At 43.9% G+C, this 15,327-nt stretch overlaps 1 protein-coding gene across 8 annotated transcripts in view; it reads left to right on the top strand.

Moving 5' to 3' along the window:
* Nucleotides 1-15,327, top strand: part of DENND11 (DENN domain containing 11) — a 47,680-nt gene that overhangs the window by 8,163 nt on the left and 24,190 nt on the right. For 6 of the 8 annotated variants that reach the window (XR_004819452.1, XR_004819451.1, XM_027573741.2 and 3 more), the window contains exons 2-3: nt 10,296-10,395; nt 11,343-11,501. Coding sequence is in view for 6 of the 8 variants with exons in the window: in XM_027573740.2 (XP_027429541.1) it covers nt 10,296-10,395; nt 11,343-11,501 (259 nt within the window). In the remaining 2 variants the exon portion in view is untranslated. Of the gene's footprint in view, nt 1-7,841; nt 8,017-10,295; nt 10,396-11,342; nt 11,502-15,327 lie in introns of those variants that run through there. The other 2 variants (XM_027573742.2, XM_027573739.2) reach the window with 2 other exon arrangements.

The following is a 15,327-nucleotide window of genomic DNA, read 5'->3' as shown; positions in this document are numbered from 1 at the left end:
CTGTACGTAACGCACTTGGCCCCATGTGGCCCTTCCCTATAAGTTGTCTTTGCAGCTAGCTGCGAGGCAGGGCCGCGAGGTGGGTCCACGGGTGGCCAAGAGGAGGGAGGAAGGAGAGAAAGTGAGGGGGAAAGGCACTTGTCATCGTTGACTCCTTTCTCTTTGATTGATGACCCCTCAGATGAGTCTTCTCTGTCAAATCCTTCTGGGCTCGCCAAAATGATTTTATTTTTGCAGAATCACTTTCCTTAATTAAGCCTCTACAAGTTGTGTATGTAAGCTGGTTTCCAATTTTTGCAAGTAGTGTAATATTTCTATTAAGCATGACCTTTAGCCACGGTGACTCATTATTTTCGATATTACTTATTGTGCATTGCCTCCATTATATTTTGCTTTTGCAAAGTCCGTCCTGCTTTTTTTTCACATCCCTATTATTTACATTATGTTCCCCAATTTGTGTGTTGAAATTTTTTAAACCTCAAAAGTTGGAGGAATACTGCAGTGAAAACTTAGAGTCCACCCCCATTTGTGGACACTCTGCCATATTTGCTTCATCCTTACACAGCTCCGCTATGATGTGAAACATGCATTCCTAAAAAAAATCACTGTGCTATTAAAGACTTGCAGCAAAAGTCACAAGATTTATATAGAAGATGGGGTCAGGGCACAGCACTCAGAAACTGTCAGTGACAAGTTTAAAAAAAGATGGGAACCTAATACAAATGGTAGGACAATTTTATATACCGTAACTAGTTAAGAAATACAAAAATACTCCAAGTATGGCACTTTACCTTAAGACTTGACTTTGCATATGAAGATGGTTGTCGGAAGGGTTGAGCTTGTGATTTATAGTGACATGGAAGCAGGGCTGTGTGACATTTGATGGACAGTAGTGACCCTAGAAATGGCAGGCGCAGCTCCTAACACGGTGAACTCGGGTAACGCGTGAGGGCTTGAGGTGTGGAAGGGGGTGCGTTTTGTGTATTTCTCTGTGGCTCATTTCAGCTGGGTGCTGTTTTCAGCATTCACGTTGTGACCCTTGTGATCAAAATCACGAATCAGCAAACAGGAAATCCCCTGTAATCAAATTGTCCCCTAATGTATCAAATGCTTTGGAACAAATTCAGCCAGCATTATAGCAGAACTGACTATGTAGATAGGTTTGCTTATCTTTTTCTGCTGAACTCTTTGACAATAAGTTCCAGGCGTACCATTTCATTTCTGAATACTTGAGGAAAAATCTCCTTAGAATAAGGCCATTTTCCTATATAACCACAATATCATTACCAATCCTAGGGTAATTAACCTAGGTTAATTCGTCTATTTATTTTTTTAATTTAAATTTTTTTTAGACCAGTTTCAGATTTACAGGAAAACTGAGCAGAAAGTAGGGAGAGTTCCTATACCACCTTCCCACCCAGTTTCCCTGTATTATTAACATCTAGCATTCCTGTGGGATGTTTGTTACAATTGATGAACCAGTATTGATAAATTGTTAACTAAAGCCCATAGTCTACATTAGGGTTTACTCTTTGTGTTTTATGTTCTGTGGGTTTGAAAAATGCATACTGTTATGTATCCTCTGTAACAGTATCATACAGAAATAGTTTCACTGCCTTGAAAATCCTCGGTGCTCCACCTGTTCATCCTTCTTTATTCACTGATCTTTTTACTGTCTCTCTCCAGAATGTCACAGAGTTGGAATTATGTAGTATGTAGCCTTTTCAGACTGCTGCTTTCACTTAGTAATATGCACTTAAGGTGCCTTCATGTCTTTGTGGCTTGATAGCTCGTTATTTCTGAATAGTATTTTATTGTCTGGATGTCCCTCAGTTTGTTTATCCATTCACCTGTTGAAGGACACCTTGGTTGCTTCCAGTTTGGGGTAATTATAAATAAAGCTGCTGTAAGCATTCATGTGCAGGCTTTTGTGTGGACATAAGCTTTCACTCATTCGATAACTGTGAAAAGGAGTGTGATTGCCTGATTGTGTGGGAAGAATGTTTAGTTTTGTAAGAAACTGCCAAACTGTCCTCCAAAGTGGTTGTACCATTTTGCATTCCCACCAGCAATGAATGAGATTTCCCATTGCTATACATAGCATTTGGTGCTTTCAGTGTTTTGGATTTTGACCATTCTAATAGGTGTATAGTAGAATCTTGTTGTTTTGATTTGGAATTCTCTGATGACATATAATTTTGAGCATGTTTTTCTTTGTTTTAAGATTCTATTTATTTATTTGACAGAGAGAGACACAGCGAGAGAGGGGAACACAAGCAGGGGGAGTGGGAGAGGGAGAAGCAGGCTTCCCGCTGAGCAGGGAGCCTGATGTGGGGCTTGATCCCAGGACCCCGGGATCGTGACCTGAGCCGAAGGCTGAGGCTTAACGACTGAGCCACCCAGGCGCCCCTTGAGCATGTTTTTCTTATGCTAATTTGCCATCTGTAGATCTTGTTTGGTGTGATGACTGTTCCAATCTTTCATCCATTTTTTATTTTTATTTTTTTTAAAGATTTTATTTTATTTGAGAGAGAGAGAGAAACAGCATGAGAGGGGAGAGGGTCAGAGGGAGAAGCAGGCTTCCCGCTGAGCCGGGAGCCTGATGTGGGACTTGATTCCAGGATCATGACCTGAGCCGAAGGCAGTTGCTTAACCAACTGAGCCACCCAGGCGCCCATCCATTTTTTATTTTTATTTAAAGAATATATATGTATTGGGCGCCTGGGTGGCTCAGTTGGTTGAGCGACTGCCTTTGGCTCGGGTCATGATCCCGGAGTCCTGGGATCAAGTCCTGCGTCGGGCTCCCGGCTCGGCGGGGAGTCTGCTTCTCCCTCTGACCCTTTCCCCTCTCATGCTGTTTCTCTCTCAAATAAATAAATAAAATCTTAAAAAAAAAAAGAATATATATGTATTTTTTTAAAAGATTTTATTTTTTTATTTTTTTATGTAATCTCTACCCCCAGTGTGGGGCTGAACTCATGACCTGAGATCAGGAGTCGCATATATATACGTATATATGTGTACACACACACACATTTTTAAGGATTTTTTTTTTGTCTATTTTTTAAATTGGGTGTTTATATTTTCTTTTTTTTTAAGATTTTATTTATTTACTTGAGAGAGAGAGAATGAGAGAGAGAGCACGAGAGGGAAGAGGGTCAGAGGGAGAAGCAGGCTCCCCGCTGAGCTGGGCGCCCGACGTGGGACTCCATCCCAGGACTCCAGGATCATGACCCAAGCCGAAGGCAGTCGCCCAACCAACTGAGCCACCCAGGTGCCCCTGGGTGTTTATATTTTCTTAATGTTGTGTTTTAGGAGCTCTTTGGATATTTTGGATTTAAACCTTTATCAAGTATGTTTTTACAAATATTTTCTCTCAGTCTCTGGCTTGTTTTTATTCTGTTAATGGTGTCTTCCACAGATCAGAAGTTTTAAATTTTAATGAAGTACAACTTCCCAGTTTTTTCCTCATGGATTGTACTCCTGGTGTATCTAAAAAACTCATTGCTAAACACAGGGTCACTTAGATTTTCTCCTGTGTTACCTTCCAGAAGTTTTATAATTTTGTATTTTGCAATTAAGTATACTATTCATATAGAATTAATTTTTGTGAAAGATATAAGGTCTGTATCTAGATTGGTTTTTTGCCTGTGGACATCCATTGTTGAAAAGATTATCCTTTCTCCATTGTATTGCTTTTGCTCGTTTGGCAAAGATCAGCTGACTGTATTTGCATGGGTCTGTTTCTGGGCTCTGTATTCTGTTCCCTTGATCTGTTTGTCTAATCTTGTCTAATCACTGTCTTGATTACTGTAGTTTTTATACTAAGTTTTGGAATTGGGTAGTGTCAGTCCTCCTGACTTTTTCTTCAGTATTGTGTTGATTATTTGGGGCCTTTGCCTTTCCATATGAACTTTAGAATTAATTTTTCAATTTCCACAAATAACTTGTTGGGATTTTGATTGAAATTGCTTTGGATCTATAGCATAAGGAAATGTGAAATTCCCTATGCTCAGATTGTTCTCTCATATCTCAATTGTGTTGACACTAATTCAGCAAGCATCATATCAGAACTGACTATGTACAGAAATACTTTATTTTTTCTCCCCCTGAGCCATTTGAAAGTAAGTGCAGATGCGATGATACTTTACTCCTAAATTCTTGAGTATAAACCTCCTAGGAAGAAGGACATTTTCTTACATAACCACAATATCATTACCCCTAAGGTGATTAACATTAATTCGTCGATTAGCTTTTTTAAAAAAATGCCTGTCCACAATAAAGCTGTTTTTCTTTCTTTTATTATTATTATTATTTTAAGATTTTTATTTATTTATTTGACAGAGAGAGACTCAGTAAGAGAGGGAACACAAGCAGGGGGGAGTGGAAGAGGGAGAAGCAGGCTTCCTGCCGAGCAGGGAGCCCGATGCGGGGCTCGATCCCGGGACCCTGGGACCATGACCTGAGCCGAAGGCAGACGCCCAACGACTGAGCCACCCAGGCACCTCTTTATTATTATTTTTAATACCAGTCCTGGGCTAAGCAGTGTGCTGTGTTAGGATCTGAAGATAAACAAGCGAAGTTCCTGTCTTGAAGGAGTCCCTTCTCCTGTGGAGATAGACATCTTAGACAGTGATTATGTTTTCTGGGGTGAGGACCAGAGTAGCTTCATCTACTTTCCTTTCATTGAAGGAGTGTGTCAGCAGAAGCATCCTTCCTTTAAGATAAAGAGAACTATTCCCAGAGCTGTGTTCCGGAGCAGGTGTTCATTCCATGATCCACCAGCCCGCCCCTATGGAACTTTCCCCTGAGGGACTCGCATCCATCTAGAAGATAAGAATGTCACTACCAGGATGTCATTTCCCTCCGTCTGAGTCTTTGAGTTTCTGTACAGTGAGGATTAGACAGGCACAAAGGAGCAAGGATGGTGGCTTTGAGAACCAGGCTGAGGAACGGGGGCTTCATTCTACAGGTCAGTTGTATTGAGTAACATGGGGAATTGGCCGTGAATCCCAGGCACCCAAATGAACAGCGGCTTCATCAACATAGGAGTCGATTTCTCTTCCATGCAACAGGAGATAGCTGGCCTAGGGCGGAAAGGCTGGCTCAGATCCATGGGCTCATCCGGGGACCTAGATTCGTGACGACTCGTCACCACATCCACATCCCAGGCAGCAGGATGGAGGAAGGGGCAGCATACTCCCTCCCTTTGAGGTACTTCTTGGCAACTAGACACCTCACTTCTGTCCGGATCCCACTGGCTAGGACTGACTCATGTAGCCTTACCTACATGCAAGAAAGTACTGAGAAACATAGTTGTCATTTGAAAGGCCACGTGCCTGGCTAAATATAGGATATTCTGTGTAAGAAAGGAAGAGTGGATACTGACTGAGGTCAACTTGCATCCTCTTGTATACTAGCATATTAAAAAAAAAAATGCCTTCTATAAAAGTAGTCCCTTAGGATGCTTCTTTTTTTAAAATTTTTTATTGTTATGTTAATCACCATACATCATTAGGTTTTTTTTAATTTTTTTATGTTAATCACCATACATTACATCATTAGTTCTTGATGTAGTGTTCCATGATTCATTGTGCATAACACCCAGTGCTCCACGCAGAATGTGCCCTCTTAGAGGTTGCTGGAGTGGTGGGGGGTGGGAGGGATGGGGTGGCTGGGGGATAGACATTGGGGAGGGTATGTGCTATGGTGAGCGCTGTGAATTGTGCAAGACTGTTGAATCACAGACCTGTACCTCTGAAACAAATAATGCAATATATGTTAAGAAAAAAAGAAGAAGATAGCAGGAGGGGAAGAATGAAGGGGAGTAAGTCGGAGGGGGAGACGAACCATGAGAGACGATGGACTCTGAAAAACAAACTGAGGGTTCTAGAGGGGAGGGGGGTGGGGGGATGGGTTAGCCTGGTGATGGGTATTAAAGAGGGCACATTCTGCATGGAGCACTGGGTGTTATGCACAAACAATGAATCATGGAACACTACAGCAAAAACTAATGACGTAATATATGGTGATTAACATAACAATAAAAATTATTTTAAAAAAGTGCCCTCTTTAATACCCATCACCAGGCTAACCCATTCCCCCCAACCCCCTCCCCTCTAGAACCCTCAGTTTGTTTTTCAGAGTCCATCGTCTCTCATGGTTCGTCTCCCCCTCCGACTTACTCCCCTTCATTCTTCCCCTCCTGATATCTTCTTCTTCTTTTTTTTTTTTTCTTAACATATATTGCATTATTTGTTTCAGAAGTACAGATCCGTGATTCAACAGTCTTGCACAATTCACAGCGCTCACCATAGCACATACCCTCCCCAATGCCTGTCACCCAGCCACCCCATCCCTCCCACCCCCCACCACTCCAGCAACCCTCAGTTTGTTTCCCGAGGTTAAAAATTCCCTTAGGATGCTTCTTAAAAATAGGTTTATTGGGCAAAAAATTTTGGAAACATTAAGGTCTCAGAAATTCACAATGCAGAGTAACGTATTAAAGCCTCTGAGAAGTTCTGCAGTAGAGAAGTGTGTCTATCCTTGTTTAACCTGAGATAATTTGGCCGAGATGTCTTTTTAAAAATTTGTTTTCTTTTTCGCAGAAGCCCTATTAGCATAAGCTTTGGGAAACACTGCTTTGGGAATTATTGAAGGTTTCTTAGTTTCTAGTGATGTAGACATTTTTACAGTAGTTCTACTCCTAGGGATGTTGTCAACAGAAATGTGTGCATATTATGTCAGTCAAAGTTTAATCAAAGAAACAGAACCACTAGGAGATGTCTGAAGGGATTTATTGCAAGAATTTGATCTTACCCAGTTGTGGGAGCTGGCTAGACAGGCTGTGTGAAGCTGCTGTCTTTCCGCCTGATGATGGAGCTTGAACTCTACCGGGCGGGCAGTCATGGAAGAAGAGGGTATGGTTGGGAAGATGGAGAGAAGCTGACACCCATGAGGTTGTACAGGAACCCAGGTCAGTCTGCCTCCAGCTTTAATGATGTGGGTGTCCCGATGAAGCTGATGCCCTTCGTTACGGAACTAAACACACACCTGGCTTAGGAGTCAGAGAAGGTGAGAGAGGATCCAGGGGTGGGTCCAGCATTTACAGGCTTGGCTGCCACCTCACCGCCCGCCCCCAGTCGAGGTGGCCTGCAGATGAGCCACAGTGCACGTGAGGTGCCCGACGCTTCTGGACCAGCCGTCTGAGTGAATACGTTATGCGTACCGCTTCCTTTCCGCATTGCCTGTCTCACCAGGAAACATACGAGGAAGGGAATTCTGAGCAGCATGGTTCAGCCCAGGCAGGCTGACGCGTTACAAAGCCACCACACGTGTGTTCACCAGATGACAAGCATAGGAATTTTTACAGCGGTCTGTTTGTAATAGCTTCAAATTGGAAATAAGCTAAATGTGCATCAGCAGTTAAATAGCCACTGTGTTCCATGCACAGGATGGAAGGAGTAAATGAACAGACTATTGCTTTTGTGTATCGACACGAATGAATCTTGCAAAAAAAGTATTGTGCAAAAGAAGACACAAAAGAGTACAAACTATGATTGTGTCCATATACATTTCAAAGCAGCCAAGCTAATTTACAGTGTTAGAGGTCAAGATAACAGTTCCTGTGGAGAGAGGCTTCTGATGTGCAGATGCTGTTCTGCTGCTTGATCTGGGTGCTTGGTTACACAGCTATGTGCCTGTTGGGAAAAGTCACTGAGCCGGGTAATTAAGACTTGTGTGCTCTTCTGTACTTAGCTTCCAGTAAAAAAGTTGAGGTCAGTTAAAGTTTTAACCAGTCATGGACCAGCCGGGTTGGAGGAAAGAGACGCAGTTAGCTCAGGGAGAGGAAGCAGGTTCTGTGAGGGAGGCGGACAGAGTCTACCTGAGGGGCATCACAGCTCTGTCCCAGGCTGTCTCTTCCTAGGCCAGCCATCTGCCATCGTGAGGGGTTAGGACCGTATACACAGAGGCCGAAGCAGGAGCTCACCAGCAGACTTGCCCACGTGTCACGAGGTAGGGACCATGATCCTGTATATCTGGGGTTGGCCCCGGTACCTTCTCAAGTTCCCTGGGGGTCCTGAGGCACTCCACAGGCAGAAAGCCACTGAACTCTGGAGACGGTGGGCCTGGATGGTAAGGGGAAAATATGGGACTACCTTTATCCCCAAGTTCACCCCTCTTTCAGAGTGCGCTGTGCTTTTTCTTGTCTTTAACCCAGACACACACAACATCCTTCTAGCCTGTATTATAAAATACTCATTTGCCTTTCCATGCATTTTGTTTTAGCTCACTATTAGTCAGATTCATGATTCCTCTCTTGAAAGTAAACTACTTGAAAGCTCTTAGGCTGTGAATATGGGATTGGGTAACCCTCTGTGCTGTCTGCCATGTTTGGAGACTGGATTCGCGACCTCGCTGATGTTCCAGGCAATGATCTGCAAGTGCTGTTGGCTGCATTCCTGATGGCATTTCTCATGTCTACGAAAGTTTGTTCTAAAAGAAAACCCCGCAATCCCTGCCACCCCATTACACTCACAGGGCCGCCGTCCACTCCTGGGCAGACCATCCCACGGCCTGCTGCTTCCGCTGCCCCCCGCATCCCCCAACTTTTCCCACCCTCCTCCGCCTTTGGAAGGGTCATTTCACGCATTTCTGTCCCACCTGGCCAAGGCCAGTCAGTGAGGAACGCCGAGACCTGTGCCAGGTGCTCAGAGCACGAGGGAAGCATGCAAGCCTCTGTCTTCAGGGAATTCGGATCCCTCTTGTACTGGATACTCAAGAATTTATTTTTAATTATGTTTTTCCCATCACTGAAGTTGGGAATTAAGTAGCTGGGAGCGATCTTACAGGTGAGTCAGCCTCCTCACTTCCTGAATTGCCCTCATGTTGCAATGAGGAAACCAAGACTCCCAAGAGGTTTTACCAAAGGTTGCACAGCTTGTAGCAAAACCAAGCCTTGAAGCCAAGTCTAACCCAGCCCAGGTGCGTGTCTAACTGCTACACCATCCACCGCCAGGTGACCGGTCTAGCCTCATGCAGGGAGTCCAGGCCAGGCCCCTCAGCTCCTGACAGCCCCTGCAGGGCACCCGCTCAGCTGGTTAGGGGTGACGAAGCAAGTTCCCTTACGGTCTCGTTGTTTCCTCATACGTAAAAATGGGAGAAAGTCGAAAATGTGATGATTACACAACTCTCCCTTGAATTGTTTGCTTTGAGTGAGTAAACTGTATGGTATGTGAATTGTATCTCAGTAAAGCTGTTAGGAAAAAAATAAAAGTGAAATCTCACACGTAGCTTAGTATTTCTGCTTTGAAAATTTTTGAATATGTAAGAAAATAGTAGGAAATATTCCATGGTGTTCTGTCAAGTCTCTGGGTAACACTGTTAATTGCGCGTATCTCTGATTCCCTCAGTCTGATGGATGCCCATGCCTGCTTCATTCTAAAATCCCACGTTCCCCTCTGTCATGGCATTTATCCCCTGGAAGTGTAATCATCTGGTCTCCTTGTTTATCCCTGGACTCTAATCTCTTTGAGGTCAGGGACTATGTCTTAGTTGACTTTGTAGCTCCAACATCTAGCTCAGTAGAAACTCAGTAATTAGTGATGAGTGAATGAGCCCCAAGGTTCTGGAAGCAAAGAACCGATGGCTGAACCTAGGATGTGGGCCTCGCCTGGGGAGAGAGGAGAAAGAGTTGGGGAAGGAAACAACTACCTAGATCAGAGAAGTAGGAAAAGAACCAAAGTAGTAGTCTATCATTGGAATCAAGGAAAACAAGGAAGAAATTTTTGAGGAATTCTCAAATGCCACAAAGAGGTCAATGAAAATGTGAATCAAAATACAGAGTTTGAGGTTTGTCAAAGTTAGTAGCTGTAGAAGGACAAGATGGAGCAAGATCTCAGGGCTGGGGTGGGGGGGGGTGCGGGGGTTAAGGAAAGGAAATGGGGGGAGAGGGTAAAAACATGCCCTTGGAAGTGAGGCCGTGAAAGGAAGGAGGTTTGGAAGTAATTAAGCAGAATGACATCACCAAAGACCATATCCTTGCTAGACAGGAGACTGTGCTCATCTCAAGGTGGAGATGGAAGGCTCCTTTAAGGCCGGTCTCCTGGCGCTTTGGAGTAACCGGGGAACTCAGCCAGCATGCAGGTGGTGGATGAGATGACCCACTTGAGCATCTTGGTGGCCGAGTCAGCAGCACGTGTATTGGGCAGCCATATGCCCTCAGCTCCAGCCCAAGGCCCTCTTCTTTGAATGACTTTGTTTCTTTTAACTTGTATCCTCCCTTCCCCCTGCAGGGAACATGGTGGAATGGTGCCTGCCTCAAGATATTGACCTTGAAGGTGTTGAGTTCAAGTCTATGGCCAGTGGGTCCCATAAAATTCAATCGGACTTCATGTAAGTATTTCAGAATGTAAATTTTCTCTGTATCATTTCCTCTCCTCTCCACTCATACTTTCCCTAGAGCATAAGGGCTCTCCTCAGGGAGGCTTCCAAAGGTGTGTGGAAATGCCCTGGAAATATACGTGTGGTTTTGTGTTTGCATCCGTTTTCTAGCAAGCAGGTCCCCAGCTTTCATTAGGTTCTCAATGGGTTTCATGACCCCTAAAAGTTAACTATCAGAGGTTCTCTCCCTTTTGGGAAAATACTGGACCTCGCTTGAGGTTTGGCTTTATTGCAAGAATGGACTTTCAGTTCAGTTTGGGTTGCCTTAAGACATGGTTGTGCCAAAACTTGAAATTCCAGCTTTAAGTCAGGCCGGTTTATAGTGCTGTGTAATTAAGATCCGTGTGAGGAAGACAGACAGCTAGAACATCAGGGTAGGGCCAAACGAGGTTGAATCTTCTCACTGGGCTGCCACCAGGACAAGTGTGAGAAAGGGGAAGGAATAAAGTGACAGCTCTGGTCCTCACCCTATTAAAAGTATCAGGGACTCAGGAAGTGAGGGAAAAAACCAATGTGGTTCACGCTCATAAAACAGTACCATTCCAGACGGGTCTGAAGAGAAATCTTTGTTTTGGTTCCCTATCATGGGTTGTGTTGCAGGAGAGGAGAAGGGATATGTTCGTGGTCTGGGCGGCTGAGCAGCAGGCTTGCCAATGTCAAGTCCTGGCTCCCGTGGGCTGCCCCTCGGCGCATCCCATAATCTCCTTGCGCCTCGGTTGTCTCGTCTGTGGGGTTGAGTGGCCTGGACCAGTGTTCCCCTGTGGTTCTAAAAATCCATCTTCAGGCCCTGGACACCGTTACTTGTTTTCCTCCGGACTGCATCTCAAATTAAAAAAACAAAGCCAAACAAAATTTCTCTCTCTGATTGTGAGCCGCGCTACGCATTGGATCCGTTCTAGCTATTTCCGAAAGGGGCCGTTCTTTGGCCTGGCCTGCTTCGCCAACATGCCTGTGGAGAGTGAGCTGGAGCGAGGCGCCCGAATGAAGTCTGTGGGCATCCTGTCTCCGTCCTACACCCTGCTTTACCGGTACATGCACTTCCTGGAGAACCAGGTTCGGTACGTGGCTTGCATTCGTGTGCGGGGAGGCCACGGGGCTATGCCAATTCCGGGGGGGTGGTGAGGAGCTCTCTGAGATGAAGTCTGTGTGCTAGCGAGGCGGATGGTCTTCCACGAACCTCCATGGCCACATTTCACACCTCAGGAGGTGGCCTTTCTGTCCTAAAGATTCTGCACACTGCAGGGAAAGCAGGGTGGGTTTGCCTTCGCTTGTGTTAACACTGTCGTCAGTTTTGTTTAATGATGTAATCTGCTGACAGTTACATGATCTTTGTTTACCCTAAGCCGCAGGAAATACCTCCTTGCCCCAGGTAGGCAAACAGACTGTAAACTCTTCTTAAGCCTAATCCTTTATTATTTGGGGTTTTTATTACTACTTGTGGTAATTGGAAAGGAATTTTTGACCGAAGCAGCAAAACTATTCATGACTGTATACACTTTTTTATTACTCTAATTTCATTTCAGATTTTGACAGAGAAATCTATCCCTAATCCCTGAAGCGTTATTAAAATTTTGGCACATTCTGCCTCTTTTCTGGTATACGTATGTGTATACTTTCAAAAAATATATATATATACTTGGCACCATACCCTTGCATACGTTTTTTATACCCTCTACTTTTAAAATTTATCATTTTAATTTTCTTATATAAGTCTTTGCTTGGTCATCTTTGAAAGAACATGAAATTTGTTTATGGGTAAAAAGGTTAATTATTTAAAATGTATATAAAAGTATAAATGAGTTTTTTTTAAAAATCCTTCTAAATTTTAACACCAAGCTATCCATTGTGTGAATATTCAGTGAATGCCATTCTAAAACAGAAATAGTTTTACAAAAATAGGATTAATGCTTTATGAGGATTTAACTTTATCACATAGCAGGCTAGTTTGAAATACGTTGAATTTAATCTTCCTTATAGAGATCAGAGGAAAAGAACAATGAAACTGAAGGAATTGTCAAACTTCAAGTGAATTTTATTTTTTTACAATAAGGTACATTATTTCTTGAAATATTCCTTCAAAGTTAAGGAAAAAGATTATGAAAACCACAAAGATAGGATGTCATTCTTATTTTTATTGAGAAATAACATATATTCTCAGCATAAGCATCACTGGTGGTTTTCAGTGTTTCAATTGTGGACACAGTCGGCCATCTTATCTACCACCTCTCAGCTCCTCTGCCCTGGTTCACATCTCAGTTCTTACATATGGTGAGACCTAGTCTGTATTTAGTTCTATAATCCTGCTTCCCACTCTTCTGTGGTCTCGGTTCCATGTGTACCACCATGGCCACGGCTTGGCTGTGGCTTGCTGTGTTCCCCAGCTCCTGATTGCATTTGTTTCTTGGCTGGTTGGGTTTTGCCATCAAGCGCTTTATTCCATCCCCCATGAAAGGATCATGGGTGCTGCCTTCCCTGAGGCCTTGCGCCCTTAATCGTATGTGTCTGTCACCTTTCCTCTGGGCAGGTAGAAGGTTCTGCAGTCTTTCCTTCTTTCGGGATGCTGTAAGTATTGCTTTGCTGTCTTCTGATACTGATGGTCTGGAGAAGTGTCTGATTTCTAGATCCCTGTAGATTCTTTACTCGTAAAGTGTCTGAACTTTCTTTCCAGGGATAGTTTGTCCCTCTTGATCTAGAGATATGTCTTTTATTTTTAATTTCAGGAACCTTTCCACCTGTAAGAAAATATTCAACTTTCCCGTTCCATTTGTTTCTTTTATGCACTGGTTATACATATGTTTTCTCTGCCTCGCCTGCCGCATTTATCATGTTGATGATTATTTTAATAACTCTGTAATGCTAGAGTTGTCCCATAAGTTTTCTTGATTGTTCTCTGTGGTTGAGCATTTAGCATGTTTCTATTTTTTTTTTTTAATTGTTCCTCTGCACTCTGGAACTGCAGAGAACACTTTCATATAGATCTCTTTTTCTGTTTTTGAAATATTTCCTCAGCTTTGTGTCTCAGAAGTAAGCTTATGGAGTTAAAAAACATTTTTATTGGGATCCTGACACTTTTTAAAAAAATTATTCCTTTTGAAAAAACTAATTTTCCCAAGTAGACAATATTTTCTCATGGCCCAAATGTTAAAAATTAAAAGGTGGCATTATATTAGTTAGGGTCCTAGCTAAATGGCAGTCACAGAGGCCCCAAAATACAATGGTTCAAATAAGATAGAAGATTCTTTCTGATGTAATAGTCTGCTGGTGGGCAGGTGGTCAAGGTGGGAAGCCTGCTATTCCCTACAATTATTTAGGGACCCACACTTTTTCGCTTGGATTGTTCTACCATACCCTAAGAGTGAAGTTTGCATTCTAAGATGTTCTCCGGTGTTCAAAGCTGCTCACCACTACTGTTTGCATCTAGCGCAGAGGGAAGAGGGAGAGCCCCTGAAGTTGTATCATCACTTCTCACATACCATTGTCAAGTTCTCCATCACAAAGACACACCTAACAGCAAAGGAGACTGGAAGAAGTAGTCTCTAGGTTGGTGATCCTGTGATCAGTTAAAAATTGGGTGGTTCTGTTGCAAACAGGAAAAAGGGACAGATGGATTTGGGGGCAAAATTAGCAGCCCCTGCTTCAGTTTGCCCCCTCTGACTATTCAGATACCCACGTGCACTTTTCTTCCCACATTAGAGAACATTCCTCCAATCCCCAGAGAGACCTCCTAGAGGCTCATCCATTTAATGCTTCTGGTCTAAAATCCAGGATTTCTGTGTGACAATACAGGTCCCTCAGAAACTAAATAGGCTTCTGGTCTGTTTGCTTCCAGTCAGTTCCAGATGAAAGTATCCACTGCCAAAGATTTCTTTTGAGTCTTAGTTTTTAAATTACTGGACTACGGACTAGTTACTGGTGTCTGTTCTTGGCCTATCCATCTTTTCCTCATTTTAATGGCAACCACCCCGAGGCTGCACCCTAAATCTGATCTTTGCAAATGGGTGCGACTCCCGTGACTCCACTTTTAACTGGAGACTTTCATAGAAGCTTTGAGAGAAATTCTTATCTCCTGCTTTTGGGGTACAAAAGCAGTTGGCTTTCCCAGTCCTATGGGACCCCCAAATAGTTGGAGTCTGAATTTATGTTGCAGAACTCAGAACACACTGCCCTTCGGCTCCATTCCCTTCCATTTCGGCTTGCAAACCAGCCAGTTCTTGCCTGTTGGCATCTTCCTCTTGTAGTGGCTCCCTGGAGATCAGGAGCAACCAACATGTTATTTCTGTTTCCCCTGAAGTTACAAGTTCAGGGGACACAGGGCCTGTCTTCCAAGTTACTGAAGTTCCAGCAAGTTTTGGCAACAGTGTAACAAGGGCTCCCAGCTTTCTGGGCTGCAACACCTCTTCTCACCCCCTTCCCTTGCCAGCTGCTGAGCCAAAGGCCACGATGCTTCTCTGATACGGGGTAACTCATTTCTAGGTAGCGTCTTCTGCTTTAGCCGCGACAACAAAGAGACCCAAGATACAGTGACTCAAAGGAGATAGACGTATGGCTTTTCTAGCACAACAGTCCTGGGGGGGGGGCGGGGGGGACAAACTGTCCGGGGGGGGGGGGTAGATGTCTCTGTTCTGCTGGGTCGTCCTTGGGACTCAAGTCTTTCTGTCTTGAATGTTCCTGTCTCCTAGAGTATTGTCCTCGCCCCCATGGTAGAAGCCGACCCACCGTTACCAGGTCATGTACTTGCAGGCAAAGGAAAAACCGCAGGCAAGGGAAAAACACAGGCATGCCCCAAGTTAAACACATCCCTTCTCCTTACATCCGATTGGCCAGTTCTTCATTCCTAGCCACGCCTGGCAGCAAGAGGGCCTGGTATTTGTGGTCCTTAACGAG

This window comes from Zalophus californianus, chromosome 12 (genome assembly GCF_009762305.2).
Source record: "Zalophus californianus isolate mZalCal1 chromosome 12, mZalCal1.pri.v2, whole genome shotgun sequence".
In the NCBI taxonomy this organism is placed as follows: Eukaryota; Metazoa; Chordata; class Mammalia; order Carnivora; family Otariidae; genus Zalophus; species Zalophus californianus.
The sequence above is the reverse complement of the archived record's forward strand: the minus strand, read 5'-3'. Positions and strand labels throughout refer to the sequence as shown.